This window comes from Melopsittacus undulatus, chromosome 2 (genome assembly GCF_012275295.1).
Source record: "Melopsittacus undulatus isolate bMelUnd1 chromosome 2, bMelUnd1.mat.Z, whole genome shotgun sequence".
NCBI classification, from domain to species: domain Eukaryota; kingdom Metazoa; phylum Chordata; class Aves; order Psittaciformes; family Psittaculidae; genus Melopsittacus; species Melopsittacus undulatus.
Window position 1 is genome coordinate 65,143,022 of NC_047528.1, and position 25,650 is coordinate 65,168,671.

A 25,650-nucleotide genomic window follows, 5' to 3' on the forward strand; every position below is an offset into this window, starting at 1 on the left:
TTCTGTGGGTGCATGGCCTCTCCAAGCAGACTACTGCAGTTGTAATTGCAGCACACATGCGAGGTCTATTCCTGTGTGTGTCTGGGTTATTCAGACTCAGAGTTACATACAGGACACCTTCCCTGCTGCCATCCGTAGCAGTGGGATTTTTTTTTTCTTAATTTCAATAGATTTTTGTTACAGTTTATATTTGTATTTCCCTTCTATTTATAAATTTCTTTTATATTTTTATGAATGCAAACAAATGCTGTGAGTAAAATATGTGAACATTTGCATGTGAGGAAAAAGTGGTCTAATTTGTTGCACCATATTCATAGATACTGTGCTTGTGATACAAGGTTGACCTTGTAATCTCTGGGACCCAGAACTAAATCTGTATTTCCATTCTCCAGTGCTGTCAATATCAACATGTGAAGAGGAAAGACCAGCTGTGCTACTACCTCAGGAATCCAATGGTCCATGAAACAATATTGGTCTTTCCTCTGCCTTCTCATCTAAACTTGTAGAAGATAATAGACGAGTTTTGGCTGATCAATAAACGAATAGTGAGCAGGAGAGTTGTAATAGCTATACAAGGAATTGCACTATTAAAGGGCTGTTGTGAAATAAGTTTACAAGCCATAGAATTAATGGATTTTCAAAGAAATATTGGATTTATTCTTGTAATCGAAGATTAATTGGAAACTGAACAATTAACAATGCTGTTTATATTGTTAAGGTAATGTTCAAGCAAGTATTGCAGCTAAAAATTGCTGTAAAAATAACATACTGTACCTTTTTTCTATTATTACCATAGGAGTCACAACAGGGATCTACAGGACACAGCAATACAAGTAAGTACCAACTCATTTTCTGGCTGCTTTGGGTGAAGGGCATGGCAATAGCTATGAAATACAAGTGGCTGGTAGGGTAAGGAACCAATAGCAGACTGGGACAGTGTAGAGACTCAGCAGGCTTTACTCAGGTATGGCCAAATATGGAGAACTGAACAGAAGAGAGACCATCAAAATGTCAGGTCTTCTGGTGGACTGGCAAGAACAAAAAGGATTCATTTATTTATCACCATTTCATTATATAGATGAGAAAGACAGAAAGGCCAAAAGAGTGCCTTTTTTAAACAGCCAGAAAAGAACTGACCTAGTTGTATGGCCAGATTCAGACTGCCATAAAACTCTGCAACAAGACTTGTTACCATTTTTCTTTCATAGAAAATGGTATATTTTGTGCCTATTGCACACTAATAAGTGACACAAATCCTGCCAACTAACACCAGATAATGTCTCAAAGACCATACAGCCATGGGTCTTTTCGGCTAGAGTGTGGGCAGGGAAATGATATGTGCTTGTGTGGCTTTTGGTTGGGGCTTTTCAGTGGCCTCCAATTTACAAATCATGGTGCAGATCAGCAGCACTTTAGTTACATTTAGTTACGGTAAAAAACTTAGCAGCTGTATTGAAAGATTGAATTGTTCTGCTAAATATAATATTAATCCTCTCCCCTGACACCTTTGACTGTTGTTAATGTTGTCATGCATATTAAAAATACATGATCCTACCCTGCTCTCAAAACAAAATCAACTCAACCAGAAGAACTATTTTGCTATCTTCCTGGCCTGACAGCCAGAACAGAGCCTGGTTTGCAAATTACAGGGCTGTGATTGAAGATGAAAAATGCCCTGAGCTGGTAGATAGGGCTTTGAAAGTGGCTGGTCACCCACTGCATGAGGGAGAAGACATCCAGAGAGACAAGGCTAGGAGATGTAGGCTATTAAAATGGTGTGGCTCTTTGCTGGGGAAAGGTCAGCATGTGGAAGACAATGTTGTGAAGAAACATGCAGTGGTGTCACTTAATTGCTGGCATCAGTTTGATATTGCTGTGAGTCCAGCACTAAGGAAATAATAAAAGGCAAACGGGGTGAGTTCTGTCAGGAAATAATGAATACAGTAATGAGAGAAGGAAGCACAAAAGGGCCATAATAGAGAGGGCTATGCAAACACACGCAGAGTCACAAGCATGACCAACACACCAGCTGAGCTGAAGGCTTTGTGATGACATCAGAGGCCACAGTGTTTGGCCAGCTTTGGTCTTAGTTTCATTCTGAGTATATTCTTCTTTCAACACTTGAATGTGTTAGGTTACTCTGCAGCTCTAATGAAACCTGCTTTCCTGTGGGTTAGGAAATTAGTCCTACCTTCTTACAACTTTCCTCCAGTCCTTTCTCAAGTGTTCTCCAGCCTCAGCTTACTTCTAATTCCCCCATCTGCCTTCCCACACCACAGTACCTCCACTTTCTTCTTGACTTCTCATTCATCCTGCTCAGCAAAATCAGTACATATTTGCAGATGGGCTGGAGCTGCATTTGGTACTGCCTGGATGATGGCAACCAAACCAAAGGACAGCTGAACCCATGCAGAAATGTATTCTTCATTGGTGGCAAAAGTTAAGGTTGCTGGCAGACACCAGACACTTCTAATGTTGAAGAGGAAATTTGTCTACTTCTGAGACCAGCATCCATGAGGATTCATATAGAGGAGCTGGAGTAAGAATTGAATAAGACACAGTTAGAATGAGACGCAGACCTTACCTTAGAAGTGGTGGGTTGTCCCCAGCTGGACTTCAGGTGCCCAGCAAAGCTTCTCTATCACTCCCCTTCTCAACTGGACATGGGAGAGAAAATAAAATGAAAGGCTCATGGGTGAAGATAAGGACAGGGAGAGACCACTCACCAATTACTGTCACTTTCAAAACAGGCTTGACTTGGGGAAATTAGTTTAACTTACTGCCAATCAAATCAGAATAGGGTATTGAGAAAACAAAAACAATTCTTAAAACATCTTCTCCCCATCCCTCTCTTCTTCTCAGGCACAACTTCACTCCCAAATTCTTTACCTTCTCCCACCCAGCAGTGCAGGGGCATGGGGAATGGGGGTTGTAGTCATTTCATCACACGTTGTCTCTGCCACTCCTTCCTCCTTAGGAAAGCACTCCTCACACTCTCTGCCTTCTCCAGTGCAGGTCCTTCCCATGGGTGCAGTACTTCAGGAACAGACTGCTCCAACATGAGTCCCTTCCACAGGGTCACCAACCCTGCCAGACAGCCTGCTCCAGTGTGGGCCCCTCTCTGCGTGGGGCCACCCATCATGCCAGGAGCCTGCTCCAGCACAGGCTTCCCATGGATAGCAGCCTCCTTCAGGCATCCCCCTGCTCCAGCATGGGGTCATCCATGGGCTGCAGGAGGATAGAGACAACCTCACCATGGACTCTCATGGGCTGCAGGGGCACAGCCTGCCTCCCTGTGGGCTGCATCATGGGCTGCAGAGGAATCTCTGCTCTGGTGCCTGGAGCACTTCCTGCCCTCCTTCTGCACTGACCTGGTGTCTGCAGGGCTGTTTCTCTCACAATTTCTCACTCCTCTCCACCAGCAGTTGCTGGGGTGGTTCTTGTTTTTTGCTTCTTAAATGTGTTATCCCAGAGGTGCCTTGACCAGCAGCAGGTCCATCTTGGAGCCATCTGGCATTGGCTGTATCAGACATAGGTGAAGCTTCTGGCAGCTTCTCACTGCTGTCAATAGGGGCACCCCTACAGCCCCTTCCCCCTGCTACCAAAACCTTGCTACGCAAACCCAATACAGGATGTGAGGATTGCTAGAAAATGACTCTATGTGGGAAATAAATCTAGTGGTCTATGTACTGCATGATCCAAATGCACATCTTCAGGGTCCCAATTTGCTAGTTTAGCTAGTTGTTATTTCCCATTGCACAACGCCTTCTTTGGAGTGGCTCTTGAGCCTGTCATTTACAATGGTTTTACTCCAGCTGGAAACATTGCCTTTCTCATGGGTAACATTTACATTTCTCTCTCATCCTTCCCCCACAAGGAAATCAAACCCGTAATGGCTGAAGTTATACTGCTTTGTTACAATAAATAGTATTTATCCCTGTTACCCAGAAAGGGAAACTTGGCCCGCTTACGTTGAGTGATTCACCCAAATTCCAGCTCAGAGCAGAGAACTCCTTCTCTGGCCACCCACTATTCAGTGGGGAAATCCCACAAAAGTTCATTTGAAATTTACTTTGAAATGAAAGAAATCTGGACACGTTCTGGCTGTATCTAAAAAGATTAGAAAGGGAGCTGTGTGAGGTGAGGTAGAAACTAACAAAGAACCCCCAGCTCTATGGCTAAGGATCTAAGGACTGATTGTTTCTACCATATGTTTCTGGAGGTGTGCGTATGCACACACACACCAACACACACCGACACACACGCTTTTCGAGAGACATACACAGTGCTTAGCACATGAAATAAAGTGTGCTGAGAGCAGTCCCATAATGAGGTGGGCAGCATACTGTTTGTCAGTTCCCAAAAGACTGAAAAAATATCCAAAGGATGGCACCAGTTTGCCCACAAGAAGAAGCCAGAGCTAGAAAGGATTTAGTAATTTGGCACATGCCAGCCTCCCACAATGGTACCTGCATGCATTTGGCAGATTACATGGAACATGGAAAGCAAATCTCAGTCTGGCCAAGAATGAATGTGAAAAATACAAGTTGTTCTGACAGGTAGTTCCCTTTTACATATGCTTATCCAAAAATCTTATCTGTAGTGTATCTGTGACATTCAGCTATGCTTAGTCTGTACACATTTTAAGAATTTCTATGATTCAGTCAAGTGAGAACTGATAAAGCATTAATGGACAGATTTTCTACTCTGATAGGCCAGACTGCTGTGTTTTTACCATCTGTATAGGCTTCGTCCTCTCTCTCCACACAGAAGTATGTTAAGTGAGGATTAGCATAAAAGCAGCTGCAAATGCTTACTGTAGGGTAATTCATTAATATCCAGTTTGGCTAAATAACAGAGATTCCCTTTTCTCCTCACAGTACTTATGCTGTTTCCCTTGTTGCTGCATTAACATACATTGCTGAAAGTAGAACTGATGTGAACTCTGCTGGCAAAGCACTCTGGAATCCATATTCCCTCTCACACTCAAACAAACCAGTATTCATGGTAATAATTCATCACTTATAAAAAGCCTAAGTTATGAACAGAAAATCTTTGAATATATGCCAACTGTTACTGTTGGTTTCTTGTTCCAAATTACCATAATGCAGATGAGCTCCAGGGCTCCAGGCACCCTAAGCCTGACTAACGCATACTGTAGCAACAGCTTTCCAACCAGCAAATTCATCTGGATATTCTTTCTGAGGTCTCTGCTAACAGTGCAAAGTGACCTAGAGGTTATGTATTCTGTGCCGTGTGGATGCCCCACTTGTGCCTAAACTTAGGTGCCTTTGGCTATCCTACTAGAGTAAGTGATTAACTTCCCTAGAGGTCCACAGAGAGGCATCAGTGGTTTTGAAGTTATCCAGAGCTTACCCCATCCTGTTCACTAATGTTTAAGCACCTAAGTTGGGTGCTTTCCAGAGGCCCTTCCAGAGGGGAAGGTGAGATCTAAAAGCACCATGCCAAGGTGTTTGCAGTACCCAGAACCTCGTCTATAACACACCCATTTACAGAAGGTCATTGTCTAGAGTAAGTTCTTCAGCTTGCTTCTGTACAGCAGTAGAATGACACTGGTAGCAAACCCCTGTCTCTTCTGAAGGCAACAGCAAGTTTTCCAGAGGTGCCTCTTACATCTGTTGGTGGCACCCCAATGCTGTGTGGAAACTGAGGAGGAGGACTTCATCAGCAGCAAATGGACTTTACATAATGCTTATGTGCTTGGAATAGGTTGGGGGCTGACCCAAAACCCATCCAACTCAAGTAAATGAAAATCAGATAACACCAAAACAGGCTGACTAAAATAAATACTACTAATTTTTTTTTCAGAAGGCATAGGTGGATTTTGGTTTAGCAAAGCTCATTAAAAAGTAATGGAGAAAAACACATCCATCAGTAAACCAGTCACACTCAACCTCTGTGCCTCCTTGTCTGCCAGGCAGCATAAACTCATGTGTAGACAGCTATTAGCATCCAGTGACACACAAGGGGAGCAGCAGCTGCACAGTCACTAGGTCTAGAATTCAAGTTCAAGGTGATTTAAGTGGAGTGGCATACCCTATACCTCCATGCTAGAACTAAACAAAAACCTTGCACTGAAGGGCACTGGTTACTCAAAAAGCAATAATCACAGCAAACAACAGCCTTGCATTTTGGGGGGGTAGGGAGAAAGAGGGAGAAGGACTTGGCTTGATTAGCAGAAGCAGTACCATCCCATCAGCTATCAGCCTGCTCCCCCAGTGTCTGTGCTACATAACTAAATTCTGTTGGGAAGATGGACCCACAAAGGAAATCATCACAAACCAACATGCTATGCTGGGACCCATGCAAGTCATAAGGAAATGTGAAGAGGCATCCCTTGGGCCTCTGACGCTTCTCGTCCGGGTACCTGACTTCTATTGGGGGTTGAGTGCTTAAGCCAAAACATGGCAAAGAGGGCTTTCAATGCCTTACTAGCTCCTGCTGATGCTGTTTTGCCTTGTATGAAATAATTACTGTTCCAGGAGCAGGGTTTTAGAGCATTGTGCATGCTGGGTACACTCAACAGCAGAGCTGTAAGGCCCTAGAGAAATCTTTTGCATTGCTCCAAGGTCTGCTGCCCCTGGTGAAAGCTTGTGTCCCCTAAGCAGTTGCTCTTGTGGAGTTTCTTTGCCTGACATTTCCAGGGTACATGTGGCAGTGACAAGAAAAGTCAAGTCAGGGTTGATTCCCTGCTTGCAAATGCTCCAGCAGTGCCCCTGCAGCCCTGTGATTGCCTCAGCAGCAGTCTGCATGTGTGGCAAGGGTGGTCAGTGTTAGTAATGAATAAAGCGTTGATGTGTCACGTCTGAGCAGTTTCCATATTGACCCATTTCTGATGTCATTTTCTTCTTCTCTTTCAAAGGGAAAAGTGATGTAGAGCCAAAGAGTCCAGAGAAAAGCGCAACCCATACATCGTAAGTCACTTTTGTGTTTAAGATTGGAGAAGGCAGCTGTGTTTTTGACATATTTGTTGGGCAAAATGGAATTTGTTTGTTTTCATTAAAATAAAGCTCTTTCACTGATGTTTTTCTTACAATGTCTTTTTAGATAATGTCTAAGCATCAATTATTCCTAGAACTACTGCATGATAGTAAGTCAGAGATCTTTGCAAGTGAAATGGCTCCATGTCACACTGAATAGAGATGAGATTATTTTTGTGGGTGTGTGAGGCTGGCCTTTACAACCTGACTTCAACATTACCTTAATGCTGCTGGAGTTTGTCACACTTGCTAAAAAACATCGTGTCACATATGCCTTTGATGTACTGATGTAATTTTAAAAGACTGCAGTCTGCAGCTTCACCTCTGAATTACTTGAAATCCAATTACAGTTATCTCTGGTCTCTCACGATTTTGTTGATGTTTTTGAATTAACAAAAGAAGTAGAGAAATAGATAGGAACAGGCACTTGTAATATATCAGTGTTCACCTTCACTCTAGTGCAACAATAGAAGCTTTTACCATTTTTAACTCTAGTATACAAAGGACTGAATTGTTTTGCCAACATAAACCAGTCTATGAAACAGATGGGCTGCAAGCTGAAAAAAAAGAAAAAAGGATCATTCTCCCAAACTGAGCTAGATAAGTGAATTCCTTTAATAACTACCAGGCGGGAGCATTGTGAATTCCTGCAAAACCATTCACCTTTTTAATCTTATTTGAGGGACGGAAATTCCTGTAACAGTCAGTCATGTGAATTTTAGAGTGCATCTTGCCTATAATTTATGTTTTCTGATTCCTGTTATTTAAATTCAGAGCATTATATCATGTAAATCTCGCAAGGTGTCACCATTTGTTACATGGCCAAAAGTAGTCACAGAAGGAGGTATAATAACGGTGATTTATTGTGGGATGTTTTGATTTCTGCTGCAAATACGCATTAAAAATCTTCTGGAAATGAATCTAGAAAAAGATTTGACATGGTATAAGAAATGGCTTGTCCTGCAGATTGTGTTGTGGAATGTAATTACAGTATGTGAGCTTATTTAGCCAAACTTATTAGATGGATTAAGCATTAGCAGCCTTATGCCTTCTGATAGTATGATTACTGGGAATGGTTAATAGAATGATTCCAATAATTATAATTTTTAAAAATAATATTGCAATAAAGACAAAAAGAAGAAGGGTTTTAATGCCATCTGGAGGTATTTGGGAGAAATGAACACATTTATATTTGCCGATATTTAGCAATATGTAAAACGTAAGCTATCCTCCAAAGTGTTTTTTTTTCTAGTTAAATAGTATCTTATGGATGAGGGAAGTTCTTTCCTTTCTTCTCCTCCTTTGGATACACCCCTATATGTTTATGGTTTTGGTTTGAGAGTATAGAATGTGTCATGTCGCATGCCGTATTAGATACAGCAGACTTCAGAATCTGGTTAGGTGTGAAAAGTTCTTTGCCTAACAAGAGGCCTTAGTACAACCTTCTGAAACTGTGATGTCTAGTAGATACAGTATATTCATAAAGTTTATCTTTAAATCGTTACTATATGTTACTATAGAGTAGATACTGGTTCCCAGAGCAAATTTTAGACAGGACTGGTTACCACTGCGTTCAAGAAGCAGAAGCCCCTCTAGTTAGAAAAACTGTGTGGAAAGGGAGGGAGGAGAGAAAGGAGAAGAGGAAAGAAAGGGAACCAGCAAGTGCTGTGCCAAAAGGAGGAAGAAAATGAGAGGGATCCATCTAAGAAGGAGGAAAAGGAACTGCAAATGCCATATCTTCAGAAAGAGATAAAAAACTGAGAACGGTGGAAGAGAAAGCCAGAGATGAGCAAATGAGAAAGAAGGGAGACTAATAGGAGCAAAAGCTACTAGTAAACTAAAACATATGTTGTTGAATAGAGGGCTGGCTACCTGAGTGTTACAGTGAAGTAAACTACCTTGTGTTGGTGTGTTATCCCACTGATATCCCACTTCTCTTTCTGATACCTTCTGTTGTCTTTCCCTGTGTTTCTTGTCTTTTCCACCTTCTTCAAGAACAGTCTTTTATTCCCGGTTCTCAGGCAGTCGTGAAAACAGACTGTTTCAGTTCTTTTGGGGATGTAGCAGCTGGGAGCCAGTGGGGTTGTGAAAGGGGCAAGTATGTGAGGGGCACAAACAATGCCAGGGGACCCCATAGATAAAAAGACTGCACCCTCTTTCTTGATGCTGCTCCCCTGAGAGTGTTGAATGAGTCTGGTTGGCATCCCCTGGCAGGGGTGCTAAAAAGTAGGGACATTGTTGGAGGAGAGGTGGCATGTTTGGGCCTGACCAGAAGAAACCGTGGATTGGTTTCATTGTGAATCAGTGTTTCCTTGTGAAAATGGAACAAACAGCAGCAAAAAGTCCACAAAGCGAGCCATGTTTGCCTAGATAAAGATAACGGAAAAGACAGGGAGGAGCAAACTGGTGTTTCTTTCTTGCAAATGTCTTTTTTATTTTCCTCAGGCATGTTACAAGCCACACACCCAAGCCAAGCGTATATGACTCAATGGCAGTTAATTAATCCCTGGTGCAGATTTACTACCTCCATGCAAACATTATTTATGCAGCTTCAAAGGACAGGTTGATTACCTTCCTGAAGCAGGCAGTGAGGCATTTGTGGACTAAGCATTTACATGAAGTCTCCCCTCAAGACATTCCTCCTGCCTTGTCCACTGGGCTCAGTATCCTCAGAACCAGACAGAACCCTGTGACCTGGAGCCTTGGGGGCCAAAGGTGCTACCAGTAACCTCTGAGAGTATAAAAACCTAGAGTGGAGTGTGGTGGTCTATTCAGAGGCGTTTGGGTACAGTAAATGCATCATTCTGAATTGCATTATGCATAGGGTTTTTTTCCTGTATGCATTAACTGCCTGGATACACTCAGTATGACATAGCTCTCCACTGATAATAATATTAAGCATTAAGAAACTGGTATGTTTTAGATGATAAACATTAATTGATGTAACATCCTAATGAGGCAGATAAATAAGGGCAGTTATTACAATGCTAGAGATAACTGAGATGGATGTAGGAGAAGGAGAATGATGCAGAAGTGGGGAAGAAGTCTGAGCAGAGTCCTTTTGCAAGATATTCCTATGGCCTTCACTGTCTCAGCATGCACAATCATCATCTGAGCTGGCACTGAAGAATTGCAATAAAAGGTGCAAACAATACAAAGGTGTTAAGATGTCTGGAGTCTTCCGCAGTTGATTTCCAGTTCAGACTACCCAAGGTTAATCATGCCTGACTGTGATTCACTGCTATGCATTTACCCCGACATTTCTAGTGCACTTACTTAATGATATCAGGGCTGGCAACTAGGCATCTTGGTGCTGTCTCTTTATTGTCCCTCCCACAATTGCTCCCATGCTGAGCTGCTCCAGATTTTTCCCTCCCTTTTTACAAGAGAATTAACCAAGGTTGAGGGAGGCTTTTATAATTTATGGCAGTTATGCAAGTTTTGTCCTCTGCTAACACTCTCTGAGAACTGCAGCGATCTCAGTTTATGTGTTTGCTTGTTTGTTTTTGCCAGGCAGAAATAGATGTTGGCTCATTTTCTTCCCTGCACTGGTCCCCAGCATCACTTGGAGAACAGTTTGCTCAGGGGGATCTTCATTAACAACACTAAATTCAGCATCTTCCAAGCTGCCCATTTGCAGACATTACTGTTACAGTCTCTTGCCCATCCAGCAGCTGCTCGTTGTTCTCATCACCCTGATTCTCCTTGAGGAAGGAAATAGAAAATAGGTACTCAGAGCAACATCACTGTTGTTCTTGCCTGTATTGGCATGAGTGTTGCCAGCTGGTTCCTCACTTTCTCTTTCTCACTTCTGTCTTGCCCCTTGTATCTCCAGTGACTCACAGATAGTTACTCAATAGCCAGAAACTCCTGCTGGTTTCCCCTTCCACAGATGGGAAAACTGAGGCAGTGGGGTTATAAGGTGCCTCCATAGAACAGAGAGAACCAGTCTCAAATACAGGATACAGCTCAAGCGCATGCTGACAACTCACCATCCAGCTCTTAGCCCCCAGGGAGCTTGGCCTTTCACATCTGGCTGACATATGGTCTTGACCTTAAGTCTCTGAGGCAGCAACTGCAACCTGATTGAGCATCAGAGTTGGAAGAGGAGCCTTAATCCCACCTTACTTCACTGAAAAGCCTTGTGCAACTTATTTAAAGTTAGCCTTGGCTTTTCCCCATCTAAAATAATAATTAGACCACCATGAAGACTACCTCATTAATATTTGTATAAAGTGTTGAAAAATATAATGTTCTGCAAAAATGGCCGGGGATTATTTGCCCAGAACAGTAAAGGAAATGAGTGGTAGTTTAAGTCTTTAAAGACATACTTCTGTAGAAAGTGGTAAATATCCTGAGGAGTGCCAGCTGTAGAGAGAAGGGGAGAGCAGGAGCTGCTGCTTCTCCCAAGCACCAGTAGACCTGGTGAGCATGGGCAGCTTCTACCCCATCCTCCCCCCAGAGTTTCAGTCTTGGGAGAGGGGTCACCCAATTTAAATTAGAAGGATTTGGGTTTTGTCTTGCTGAACTAGAGGGAGGGATGGCAAACACAGACGGGGCAAAGCATGCAAGCTGCAGAAGAAGAAAAAACCTCCGGTAGTACATCTTTTATATCCTTCTGTTTGTTTGCCAAAAAGATCATGATGGGTTAAGTGAATTGAATCAGAAAATACCTAACAGATGGGTCTGGAGGACAATGGAAAGGATTAAATCCATGCAGCTGTGGATATTGGTTTTAAAAAAATTCTGCCCAAAGTTTTATGGGGTGTAATTCACTGTTGCCTTTCAGACTAAGATACAAGGGCAACTTCCAAGTCTTCCATATCTTCAGTTATGGGCATTCTAGATGACAAGAACATCTGCAGCAGACACATTGACCAGTGATTGGTGACAAATGATTTAGTAACTCCATGGGCTCTACTGAGCACCATCATGAACGTATCAACCTGGTCATCACAGATGACCCTCTTCTGTCAAGAAACACAACTTCCAGGGGATGGTAGACAATATGAAATTAGGTCCTTCAGGTTAATTTTTGAGATATATTGTTTCTGAAAACACCAATGCGTCAACTGCTTCTAATGTATGTCTGTGATGTTTCAGAGAGAAATCTTGCAGTCCATGCTAAAAAAAAAAAAGAGAAATAAAAAAAACCAAACACCTTATTATGATGAATGAAGGCAGTGTTTTGCAGAGCGATGGAGGTCTTGAAAACTGTAGAACTGAAAGTCTGGTGTTTATCTATGAACCAAGTTGCTGGCAGCAGAAGAAGGCTGGCTTCATTGCACTATTCCACCTGTTTACTTGAGCCTCAGCTTGCAGAGCTAACCCCTAATACTGCCAGACTGTCACTCTGCTCAGCCAGGCCAGCAGGAACAGCTAAAATTCTAAAACACACTCTTCAGCTCTCAAGTTCCCATGAAAAAGTTCTTTTTACTGCTCTCTCCCCTCCGTAATTACCCCCAGTCCCTGTATGGAGAGTTTCTCTATGGATTAAATATATAGACCTTTAAAAAATACAATTCCACTATAACTTCCCACTCCAAAACCAAAGTGATTTCACCTGTGGGATACATCAGAGACACTGCAGTATTGTCACAATGCTGATGTGAGTCTTGCCTGCCAATTCCTAACCTTTTCTGTGCATAGATTTTTTTGATGTGCAGTGTACAACGTTGCTGAGAGTTCACAAAAAGCTATTGTAAGTTGATACTAACTAATCTATTCTCTTCAGATGATATAAAGTCATTTTCTTGGAAGACATTTGCTCACACAGGTCTTGTCTGATTCTACCTTGGAGTTGCAGCAAAGCTGAGAAGGAAGAATGAATTTATATTATTAATGGAGGTGGGATTTTTGCCATGTAAAATTATAGATACATGGCAGTCGAACACGGTACAAGTAAAAAAAATAAATAGCATATAAAGTCATATAAAAAGATTCTAAAAACATGATGTCCAGGAAAGCAGATGAGATGGGCTTATTTTTTGGTTTAGAAAGAAAACACATGGAAGCCCAACCTGACCTTAATTGCATCCGTGGTTTTCCTGGTACAAAATTTAGCTTCTGTTGAGTACGAGTCAGCCTTTATCTGAGATGTCAACAGGAACAGGGGAAGATGAATGCTAAATAAAAGCACCAGTGAGGTCTGGGGAAGTTTTGTGATTGACTTTCATAGGGAGATAGGGCCTTTGCTGTCCTATTTTTAAATGCTAGCCCTCTCTTCTACCAGATACAGCCAATAGCTTGAGATAACCACCCTTATCGCTGCAGGGCTCAGTGCAGTTTTATATATAAAGTCCCCTTGATCCAGGCCCTCTTGTTTAACACCTTCACCTTTAGTATATACCTGTACTCTGCACACTGGAGACAAAAATAATTAGCCCTGGGAAGCTGCCCTTATTTTGATGCCACCCTTGGCTCAAAGCTGAAGGAGAAAGTGGTTTCATGCAAGAGAAACCCTCACTTCAAAACAGCTACATTTGCCTGGTTGGAAAACTCACTATAATGTTGGGCATTATTTCTAATTTTGTACCAAGTCAGAAATGCTTCTGTAACACTGGTGTTCATCTAACATCACTTAGAATAAAGCTGACTGATTTAACTGGCTAAAATATCGTCATGCTTGAGGAAATGTTTTCCTGTATTGCACCAAAAGCATATTATTTTTCTCTCAGGCACTGTTTTCCTTGGACTTTGTCGTTTGTAAGGGACTAATTGGGAATTTTGAATGTATTATATGTTAGCTCTGAATACAGTGGTTAAAGAGAGGGTGCCAGGAAAATCAGGAGATGTGAATACCTGGAAAGAAGTGTATTTCATCGGAAATGCCACCGGGAAGGCAAGCACCATTGACCTGTGCTTTTTCTCTGAAGAAAATGATAAATGGAAGGGCTGCGTCTCGCACGTTGGAGTCGCAATGTGCGTGGTGGTGTTTTTGCTGGGCTGAATTCCTGGTTGCCGGGGTAACATGTTTTGGAAATCCTCTACCCTGGGTGAAAGCTGCTGCAACTTGAAACCCACTGGGGTTGATGCTTGGCAGGGGCACCACCACTCCTGGGTGAGGAGGGCTGCTGGCTTCGCCAAGGGATTTTAAGCAGGGAAACAAATAAAATGGGTCCAAAAGAAGATAAAGGCAATCGGCAGAGTTTGATAATTCCAGGCTCTCACAAGCTGATTTTTTTTCCCACACCATCAGCATGTCCCATCAGCCAAAAGACGGGTGGTTACCTCACCCTGGGGCTGAATCCATCGGTGATGGAAAGCCAAGAGGTGTGTGCGTGCCTGGGGTGGGTGGGAGAGGAGGAGGGCGAGAGGGGGAGAAAAGAGAGATACAGGGTTCTGGATACCTGCCAAGAAAAATAACTAACATTTTGCAAAAGAGAAATCCTAAGACTGAGGTCATAGTGTGGAAAAAGTCTGTTTCACAGACTCTTGAGCCTGAACTCAGGCCAAGATTTTTTATGTTTTTGGGGTTTCTTTGGGGGTTTTTTGTTGGTGTTTTTTTTTTTTTTAATGCAGGCATCCTATTAACATTTGAACACTAAAGCTCGTCCAGGAATGGAAAGATTTTGGAGTTTGAAGTGCCTTAGTTTTCTACTTTGTTGGTACACAGATATATATTTTTTTTAATTACAAGAAAGTGAGGTTTTGAATTGGAAGCTGCCTCATTTTGCTTTTTACTTATTTTACAACTATGAAGACCACATTAAGGGACTCTATAGAAATGCCTGCTTCTCCCACAGAGTGACCTCAAACAAAAAAAGAGATTTTTAAAGCTTGGAGGACAACTTTTTATTTGCCATGCAAAATACGAAAAGATACTGAAACCTGAAATGATGATGAATTTTCCCTTGTGGAAAAGTCCTACTGTTCAGCCATGAATAGCTATGTTTTTTAAAGCCTTTATAGTAGGAAGCTGGCAGCTTCATGACAATTTACTTTTCATACATAACTAAACAAATTATTGAAGTTCTTCTGCCTTAACCTCTGGAGTTGGATTAAATGTCAGAGTGTGGATATTTTTTAACTGAGAGGAAAAAATAGCTCTTTGGATTTGTTAGGATGTTATTGCAAGCAAGTTTTCTGGTGTTTGATTTGCTAAGCTGCAACTGGAGTCTGCCTTCCTCAGGGTAAGAATATTTCCACATTATCATTTCACCTGCCGTATTTTAAGAGGGAGAGTATTATATCTTGGTGTGTATCTCGGCTTTGTGCCTTCTGTTCTTTGTTTAGCATGCAGACAAGCTTCATCTCCCAAAAGAGATATGGAATATGTTCATTGGCAATTTAGAATTGATGATAAATTTGACAGGCAAGCAGGGTGACACACCAGAGCTATCAAAGCTGGAGATGAATCAGGACAAAGGTTTGGATGAGGTATATTGTTCCTGAGATTCAAAAGAGTTATACTTACAGATCATTCCAAAATCAAGGCAACTATACCACTGACTTAGAAAGATAAAAGCTAGGTTTTTCTGAGAAAAAAAAACAACAGAAAACCACGGTTTGATTGGCCCACAGACCTTTTATGGCAAAATAGTGCAATTACAGCTGGCATTTCTGCATGCTGATTTTTATTAGTTCTGTAAGATATTTTGTCAGGATTCATTTGTGCTGATTCCCTCTTTCATGGCACAAACTGTAAGCAATTGTAGGTAAAGAAAATGAATCTCTCAACATATTTCTTCAGGGATACACTCCAGGAGATGCACTACATCCAGTATACTAAATTAAAACAGAACTGATCTGTTACTTGATAAACATGTGGACTTACTATGCCTTTAACTGTATCAGAATTTAGTGCAATTATGGGTGAAAATCCTGTACCTTTACCATCAGCTTTCCTACTACCAAAGCAAAGCAGACAAATGAGCACAAAAAATCTCTTTAAAGTATTTAAAATCATGATACAAAGGATGAGCAAACTACCCTTTTGTACTTTGTCTGATGACCAATTTTTGTACCATTTATAATGGCTGAAGTGGGGGGGAGGGCTTGGAGGGGACTGTCTATCCTGAAGTCCCCTAGAGAGATGAGGCAGGCCACCCAGACATGCAACCTACCTTGATGTAGTTCAGATGGAGGCCTAGTACATCAAAGAGGGAGGAAAAGGTCTGGGGTTGGGAACCCCAGAACAGCACAGAACATAACCTCAGAAAAAAATTGTCGTCACTCTGGTCTTTACTGGTTTTAACTGTTGGACTTAAGAAAAAATTCTTGAGGCTTCTCATGTAAAATCCACGTTTTTTCCATAGCTTATAGAGTAAACGTAATATGAAACACAAACTTTAATATTTGCAATCACTGTAAGCAGATTCTGTAGACTTCCGTGGAAGAACGGATGAAGCTTTTTGCCACAGATTGTTAAAAAAAAACAGGGCTCTTCCTCTGCCACAGGGTCAGGTTTTGATCTTGCAAATGATTATAGACAAGCATGATGCTTTCCAGCAGGACTTCTTTCAGCATCATTGTTTGAAAGACCAAGAGTTCCCATATCTAGAGTCGTGTTCATGCTGTGCTACCCATCTCCAGTACACTTACAAACGTTTCCCCATGAGCTGCATTCTTTACTGTGGGCAGTCTCAGTAGAGCAGGTGACTTACATATGTCGAAAAATTGGCCTGATACAGAGTGACTGCATGTGCAAAGGTCAAGGTAGAAAAAAAGCAGGATCCTGTGTTTGTCAGGGCAGAAGTCTGCTTCTTCTCCCCATCCCTCACAGCTGCCACTCACATGCTATCGCATCCCACAGCACAGTAATCCTGATGCAGTGCTGGTGAGTGAGCAATCCAGCACTGAGGCCAGGAGACAGAAGGTCTCTCAGGAGGGGTGTCCTTTCTTCCTCTGTGAGATTTGTATTCAAGAGAAAGAAACTTCTCCCTGAGCCTTTCCATAGGTTTCATTGCTATGTAAGAATTGTTGACTGATACCACTCTTCAGCAAGCCCTGCAGCACCCACAGCAGCCTCCTGTGATTGATGATGAGTAGCCAGAAGTCAGGAAACAAATTTCCACCTCTGAATCCTGGAATAAAGAGAGAAAGAGGAAGGTTAGGATACACTAACAGAAGACTTGTCATCCAGACAGTATTTTAGGAGTTTCATTGTTGCATGTAATACATAAAACTAAACAAAGACATACATAATACGTAAACAATGAGAGATGTGCACAAAGCTGGATGGTGAAGGTTATTTTGGTAGAAAGAGCTAAAATATTGATAATATTCGCATCTTGAATGTATTTCCTTAAGACAACAATAGGTGGATGACTTAATAACCATCATCTCCAGGCATTACGGAAAGATTACAAAAAGCAAGGCCCTCCTTTTAAAATTATTTTGATTTAGTTTTCTCTAGTAGAAGTGGCCAAGTAGCCATGATCCCATTTGTCTCAGTGACATTGCAGACTATGCAGACTATGAATAGAACAACTCTTTCTGTGCCCCGAAGAACATAAAAGCCTCGGTGCGTAGCTGGAAAGCAAATACCTTTTGCTCAAGCCACTTATGTTTTTCTACTTAAGAAAAATTAAAATCTCATCTTATTTCTTTGCATGAACTTGTCACCCACTCAGAGTTTTACCAAAATAAACCTCTACTGCTTTTCAAAGAACATCTTCCATATGAGCTGCATTAGCTTTAAAGACTCACCAAGAACAGAGTGGTCCAGGCTGACACTCTTGGTTTCCAACAGAGAAGCAACTTCATGAATCTTATACTGCAATTCTGTAACTCAGTTAATTAAGTATTTGATGTCCTAAGAAGCTGCTACCTCCCAAAGCCAAGGAGAGGGAGCCTCCAGGCCCCACTCCCATCTTTGGCCACCAGACACAGTGACGTTCAGAGACTTTCCACCCATCACACTGTTACACAGCTCTTTCCCTCTCCCCAGCACAGAGTTTTCATTAAATAGCATGAAAAATTAACCCCACTGTTGTTGGAATGGAGCCGGCTAATATGTGGCCTCATTTGCTGCTACAGGAGAACATGTGTTTGCTGCTTTGGTAGTGGGGGCTCTGTGGTTGGGGCATAGGGGAGCCTGGTAGCACAAACCCTGGGGAACACCTTTGCAGACCTACATCCCTGCCCACTCTCGAGGTATCCTTGCACAGGGTGATTTCTGATTTCTCCTTCCTCATCTTGTCTCATTATCTGATATCCATCCTATCCCATCCACTACCCCTTCTTCTTTTCTTCCCTTCCTTTTTCTTGCTGCACCCTTTCTGCTGCTCTTGCTTTGCCACCCCTAGTTTTGTCAGATTCACCACCTGTAGCCTCATTTCTTCTTACTTTTCACATCAGCCAGCCCTTCCCTTCTCCACTTTAGCCCCACAAAATATGTCCCCATGTCTCCTGAGAAAAAACAGAAATGAAATAAAGAGATACAAGTAACAAGGAATACACAGATAAACCCATAGCAGCTCAGGTTCCTGGATTACTGGATAAGTCTTGTCACCCGCTGCTTTCTCCCTTGTCCCTTGGTTCCTCCATCGTGTCATCTTTGATTCACGATAAATCACTGGGCTTTGTCAGGTGCTCAGTTATTGCCCCAATTCCTTTGGAGCACGTAGTTTTCCATTACTTCTCTTTTAAGAATGAGAAAGAGAGAGGTTAATATGGAGAAAAGTTTTGCTTAACTGCAAAACGCTTTCCTTTTATAACTTTCAGCATGATTGGCAGATAGGTTTATTTAATCAAATTGCCTTTTCTGTCAGTGTATTATTTAATGAGGGAGATCTTTTTTTTTGATTGCATAGGAAATGTGGAAGCATTTGAGAATTTCTGATGTGCTATTTACTCATCCATTATGTTGGGAATCAGTTTAATTTCAATGTCAGCAGTGGAATTAATAATCATAACAGTTATCTGTCACAGAATGATCTGTTTGAGGATTTCCTCAGCAAAGCAGGATATATCCTCCGCCCGTTCACCAGAGAAGGAAGTTTTAAAAAATAAGTCAAATTTGAACATGTTTTTGTTTTGATTATCCCTTCCAGGCTGGTGGTAAAGGCACATATTTTCACTTTAATTCACTGTTGAGTCACTGATATGATATCCTTTCCTAGCATAAATTATCCTTCCTTTTATTTCACTCTGAGTTTCTCCAACACTTCCATCAAGGATAGCTCCCCCATTGAAGTGCATTTTCTGTCCCTTCCTGGAAATCAAAAAGACAGTTCTAGCTTTCCAGAGATAATGCAAAATCCACTTTTGGCAGTCATGTTAATTCAGGATGATGCTGTTCTGGTTTTGGAGCTGCACTTCGCCTTCAGACAAACAGGATTCTCATGTGAAAGCAGGGGAGCTCCTGAGTGGATGGGTGGGCAGACATGAGGAAGGTAAATGGGGCCCCAAGTCTGGTTCTGCTCCCTGTGTGTTTCCTTCAGTTCTTCAGTTCTGTGCAGCCCCACATAAGTAAATAACTGATAAATGAATAAAACCTTTCAGCTGATATATTTGATAAGTACCAAGATGTTTTATATGACTCCAAAGTAAGGGCAGTAACTGTTAAATGAATTGCTTTTTAAATAAAACACATCAAAGAAATTTTTAAATCCTTCATTGTTCCTTAAAATGGTTTAGTGCCTCATTAATTCTTGATTAGCCTGGTTGTTAAGAGGCCGTTATTATGTGGTAATAAGGTGTAGGAAATTACCTCTAGGACTATAGTCATGCCACACAGACCTGCTATAGTTAGCACCTCATCAGGTGCTGAGACCAAGTGCCAGCGGTGTAAATTAGGGGTTCACTGCCTGGTGGTGGAGCTTCTGGTGGTGGTCCTGTGTGATGGGGAGTTTGCTGAGATGATGTGAGTCCTCTTGTGCAAAAGAGTGAAGAAGTCCTGACAAAATACAACTCTCTCAGCAATGTCCTGTCCTTGTCTTTGGCTCCCTGTCTTTGGCAGAGCATGGAAACTGCTATGAAACAGTGGGATAAAATTACCTTGCAATTATATTCATTCAAGTAATTTCAAATATGCCTGAAGCTCGCACAGATGAAAGTCCACTCTTTGCTATGTGATTTGTCAGGCAGAAAGTGTCATAAGAGATATTTGGTGCCAATCCAGCGGAATATCCCCAAACTAATGACCTCCTCAGGTCATTAGTATTTCTTTTGAGCACACAACCCCCTTCAAAGCCTGCTAGGAATGTTGGTAAAGCTAATCATTATTACCCTTTTACAAACAAGAAAATGAGCCTTAAGGGCTATTTTTATTGTGATTTGATGCAACATTAATCAGCATTCTGAAGAAGAGACATATTTGAATGTCCCAGGATGAATATATTTATTCTTTGGTGTGTATAATGCCTTTTTTTCTCCCCAAAATCTCTCTGAGCTTGATGCTCTAATGCTCACAGTATGCAGCTCCCATTCATTACCTATACAGGGAGCTAATGCAATACGGCAGCGTCACTGTCTTTGAAGAGCACCAAAGATGCTAATAATTAAAAGCATAAAGCGCACTCTCACTGGTACTTTCCTCTTATTCCTTCCTGGGTTTCAATCTTCACACAGCAGATGAGGCACAGTCCTCAGAGGATGGAGAGCAGCTTGGCAGTAGTGTGGCTGCTGTCACACTGCCAGCATGCAGGGTTGATGCCCTGTGGGGTATGCCAGGGCCTGCTCGCCTACTTCTTCATGCTGTTGGGTTTCAGAGAGCATTCAACACCTCAGGAGTAGTGTCAGAGCAAAGCTTCAGGAGAGCCCCACTCCCAAGAGGCTCATGTTGTCCCTTAACCCCCGAAACAGGGCTACTGTCTGGGTTTCAGTCCTAAATATCTACATTTCTGGTTAAATAGATAGTCACTTATTTCAGGGTGCTTTCATCCAGGTCTGCAACCTTTTCAAGCCCCCGGTGTGGTTGCCAGTTGCCTTTTGGACCATCTGTAACTGTGTTCTTTGCCCCAGCCCCGAGCACTGCCCCAGCATTCCTTGGGGATGGACCCCAAGCTGCAAGTGTCTGGAGAAGGGCACATCTTTGTTTAACCCTTCATCAAGCCTCAGAGTTAGAGTCACAAGGAAAAATCTCTATACTTGGTATTTCAGCGGCTTCAGAAGCTGAAGTACCCCCAAGACCCATGCAGGGCAACTGTTGCCAGCCATTGACAAGGTTCACTCTCATCCCCAAGCCATCAGACCTCAGAGCAGCCCAAAGGGCACGTGCATCCCTCCAAGCCAATTTTCACTCACCCCTTTCCACTGTGATGAAGGACACCCCTCGGCTTTGACTCATTGTGGCTGCCCTGTCACAGAGCCATACTGGTGCTGAAATGGGGGCAGACCTGATCCCCACACAGAGCAGTGTGCCAGCAGCAGATCCCCCCCTGGCAGACAAGAGGTCAGGCACCATCATCCCAGCTGTGGTTGGCATTCCACACCCAGCCCTGGTGGTCCCAAACAGGGTGCAGAAAGCATCTATCTTCATACATCTGCTGAAATGTGTTTTTTAATCTCTCAAGATAATAGTTAGCAGAGTTGTCATGACTTTTACAAAGATGGTGGAAAAACTCCACCAAACCCCAAGTATTTAAAGGGTACTTTTGAGTGCAATTTCAGATCTCATGAGAACAAATGGAAGGAGCAGTTACAGCCCAAAGCAAAAACTGTTAGGAATTAATAACATGAGCATAGCAGTAAAGAACATCAAGAGTTAACAGCCCCAGTGTGACAAAAGTTTATTTAATCCTACTCTAAACAAGCACTATAACAAATCCTTGTTAGGAATGAATGATCTCTCACATGTAGCTTAAAATAATCAAATTTTGATTTAAAATACCAAAATAGGTCAAATGTTGTGGGCTCTTCTAGAAGAAATTCAAATTGTCCAGTCCAATTTCATTTTTTATTTGTAACATTTTACAGACGAATAAATGTGTTCTTTACGTAAAACGCGCTTGCCCCATTCCAGGCAGGAATGTCTGTTTGCCAGAGAATTACAGACTCTTAAATGTTGACATATTCTGCTCCAGTAGCTCTGCTGTGCTCTGGTAGAAGAGATGTTGTATATAGAAAGATACCATTTCAGCACCTCGTTTTTTGGCCTTCTTTCTTCAAATTTCCTCTTAGCACAGGCTTCAAAGGCAAAGTAGTGGCTGAAGAGCATAAGATGTTGGGTCATTAGTACGTCTAAGGCAATCTTGATCTGTTCCCAGTCAGCACCTGGGAGTTTCCTTCCCTGTTTCTGGATCTGATTGAACAGAGTGGCTTCAGGAAAAAAATGTCAATGTTTTTGCCTTGGTTTCCTCTTACCAACTAAATAAGGATCACTGTGGTTTTGTTTACTTTTGAACTCTTAGGGTGTTGGGAAATGGACCTACACAGAGCTCTCTCAGTAGAAAATAGCATGACAGAATACAGCCAAGTAGTAAATTGGTACCTGTCTTGATAGGATGTGTCCTTTTTCATACTAGTTAATGATCCTGGTAATAAGGAGAATGGATCCTTGTGCTTTGGTGTTCAGCTAGAAGGAACAGTCAGAGAAAGTATCAACAAGAAGATTCTGGCAGACCTTTTGTTCACTCCTCATTCTTCCCTGGCAGTGCTTTAAATCGCATATAAACTTCAAGCATGAGACATTTATGCAAATATTCAGTGAGGACTGTTTGCTGCATCTTTGGAATGGTAAAACCTTTTCTGCTATTAGTGTAAGGGTAGTAGTACACTGAAAAATACAGCATGATTTCTTTAGACTAATAAAGACTGCTGTCCAAAGGTTTATAGAACGTCTGGAAAGTTATTTACATATTTTAAAGGTCTTTGTTGTCACTCTCCTATATTTAGTCTATTTTATTCAGTATTTTCATCAGCCTTCTCTGCTGTCTTCAGTGCACTAAAAATATTTAAGTGCCTGGTAAACCATGTAGATCTGAAGTATTTTCTTTTATCAGTAAAAAATCATTTGCCATGATGGTAATATAGTGGACTAAATTGATTGCTGATGAAACTGATTTTACTAGAGTGACACTGACAATGAAGCTAACCCAATACATTTAGTTTAGGAGATCCACTTCCGACCATTAACATTGTTACTACTAAATTTTATTCTTTAGAAGTCACCTGTCATCCCTTGGATACATCTTTTTAATGCATATTGCATAATATAGGCACAATATTTGCTTGCAAATTATTTGCAGTTGTACTAAATTAACATGTTATTATCTGTAGGGCTTATACTTACTTAAATATCAGATAATTAACCACCTCTTTGTCAATATTAAGTCCTGCATATTTGATTTACATACCTGAAAGTATGTCTGACATAATGAATAAGGACTGTTTTGATTAGATTTGATCTGACATCAAGTAATAACAAATTAAATGATGCCATTTTTTCAAAGGAGGAGGCCATAGGTAGATCCTTAGGAGACTATGTAGAATTCAGTTCCTGGGAACTCAGTATCAGATAATTGTAAATTCCAAACATACAAACCAACCAAACAGTTCTATAAATCTCAGATTTGAGCAAGTGGTGGTCTTAATTCCAGTCTTATTTTGGGTTGAAAAGAAAAGAAAAGAAAAGAAAAGAAAAGAAAAGAAAAGAAAAGAAAAGAAAAGAAAAGAAAAGAAAAGAAAAGAAAAGAAAAGAAAAGAAAAGAAAAGAAAAGAAAAAAGAAAAGAAAAGAAAAGAAAAAAACAAAGAGGCAACTCCTTAAATTTCAGTTGTGTAAAAATCTGAGAATCCATTTCCTGCATGCTTGGTTCATACCAACACTTGATCACAACACCACTATGGTATGGAATTTTTGGATGGCAGTCTGACAGCTGATGACAGGAAAAAAAATCATAGAAAGCTTCAATTAACAACCAATGGGTGGGAAAATGAAATAAGACAGTATGTTTTGTGGATGCACATGAAACTCAAACCAAGGCAATTTTCAGTACTTCACAAAATGAAGTTGAATTAACTTCTGAATCAGCATGGGAAATTGATTTATTTATTTTTATTATTATCATTTTTGACAGAATGAAAAATCATGTGGATCAACTAAAACCATACAAAAAAATGTGGTGTCCATTTTCTCAGTGAAATGTAAAAGATACATTTGAGGCTAATTGTTTCACTTAGGATAGGTCACCCCAGAAAGTGCCTGGGAAGCCTTGCTACAGCACTAGATGAAAACATATTTCAAAATAATGTTTTTGAAAGAAGAAAATGAAAGCATTTCATAAATGTTGAACTTAATCATTTTACATAGAAATTAAACATTTGTAGTTACTTAGGGAAAAACAAATCTCAACATCTAGCAGCTCACGAGCATTTTGGCCCAGTCCTCACACTGTTCTTGATGGCCGAGCTGTTAGAAAATTCCACTTAGCTCTAAATCCCTCACACAAGATTCTGTTTAGAGCCACACTCAAGCTTTTGTGATAAATGATTGTCGACATTTTTGTCAGGATGATTCAACGTTTCCAAAGATTTAGGATGGCAGAGAGCATTATCAGACATCATTTAAACTTCCAAATGATTATTTTTTACAAGGTGGTTGTGCTAGTTTGAAGCTGGGTGGTAGAATTTGGCAATCAGAATACAATTGTGTCTAATTCATTTTTATACACTACTCCTATTCGTTAAAAAAGGATATTTCTTTGCAAGCGACATTACAGCTCTGACAGATGATTTTTGAATATGACTTTTTCTCAGAAACTGCCAGCATGGTACTGCCGACATGCCAAGCTTGTGTCCAGGAGGAAATTTAAGAGCAGTGATAAAATGAAAGGCAAAAATAGAAGCCCTTCTTGCAAATAGGGGTTTGTAATAGATATTCTGACACAATATGAATGATGAGGGGTAGAAAATTCATAATGGTGTGTAGAAGTGCAACACATACTCTATGTGTAGAAGGCTGACCTATAACTCATAAGACAGTGTGTGTCGAGTGAGTTATGAGAGTTGTTCCCTGGTGTATATTTAAAAAGAGACATTAGAAAGGAGATACAGTGTTGTTTACTGTTTGAGAGCTAACTTCATGATTTTGTCCAAAAAGTGTCTTTCAAGAAAAACTACATTTTTTTTCGGTGGTGGTGGAGTTTTTCTGTTTTAATACGTATATGTGTGTGTGTATATATATATATATATATATATATATACATATATATATATATATATATATTTCAGTCCAGGTGATGTATTTTGGCACAGCACATGCAGGACCTCAATGCTGGGGGAAAAGCCCTTCCCCTCTCAAAGAGCAGCCCTCAGTTGATTACTTCAGCTGCTGCAATGTCCAAAGGAGATTATTTCTTAAGGAAGATAAATTTCCCATTTTGACTCCTAGAAAGGGTTATCTCAAACGAAAACAAGCAGGCCAGAAGTGCTTGCTGCCATCAGGCCCCAGGGCAGCTGAGGGTCTATGCCAGGAATCCCACAGACAACTCAAGCACACTTTGACTGGAGCTGCATAATGCAATTTGAATTAATGGGATCCCTCATGAGCAACCACCCCTTCAGTGCAGCTTCACATGAAGCAAAGGAAAATGTGACCACTGCAGACTGCACATTTTCCTTCCCCAAGCAGTGAAGTCAATGGCCACATATTTGGCCCTAACCTATCTCCAGCTCCCATGTCCCTACAGCACCTCTGCTCCGAACCATGGCACCAGCTGAGAAGCCCCTTCCCTCTCTCAGCCCATCCACAGGAAAACGTGAAGA

General features: G+C 41.3%; 1 protein-coding gene across 1 annotated transcript in view; it reads left to right on the top strand.

The window, feature by feature from the left end:
* The window catches only part of AFF3 (ALF transcription elongation factor 3), a 321,016-nt gene that overhangs the window by 192,279 nt on the left and 103,087 nt on the right, over positions 1-25,650 (top strand). Inside the window, exons 6-7 of the mRNA XM_034074643.1 lie at positions 797-833; positions 6,884-6,935. Of these exons, the coding sequence (XP_033930534.1) occupies positions 797-833; positions 6,884-6,935 (89 nt within the window). The remainder of the gene's footprint in view (positions 1-796; positions 834-6,883; positions 6,936-25,650) is intronic.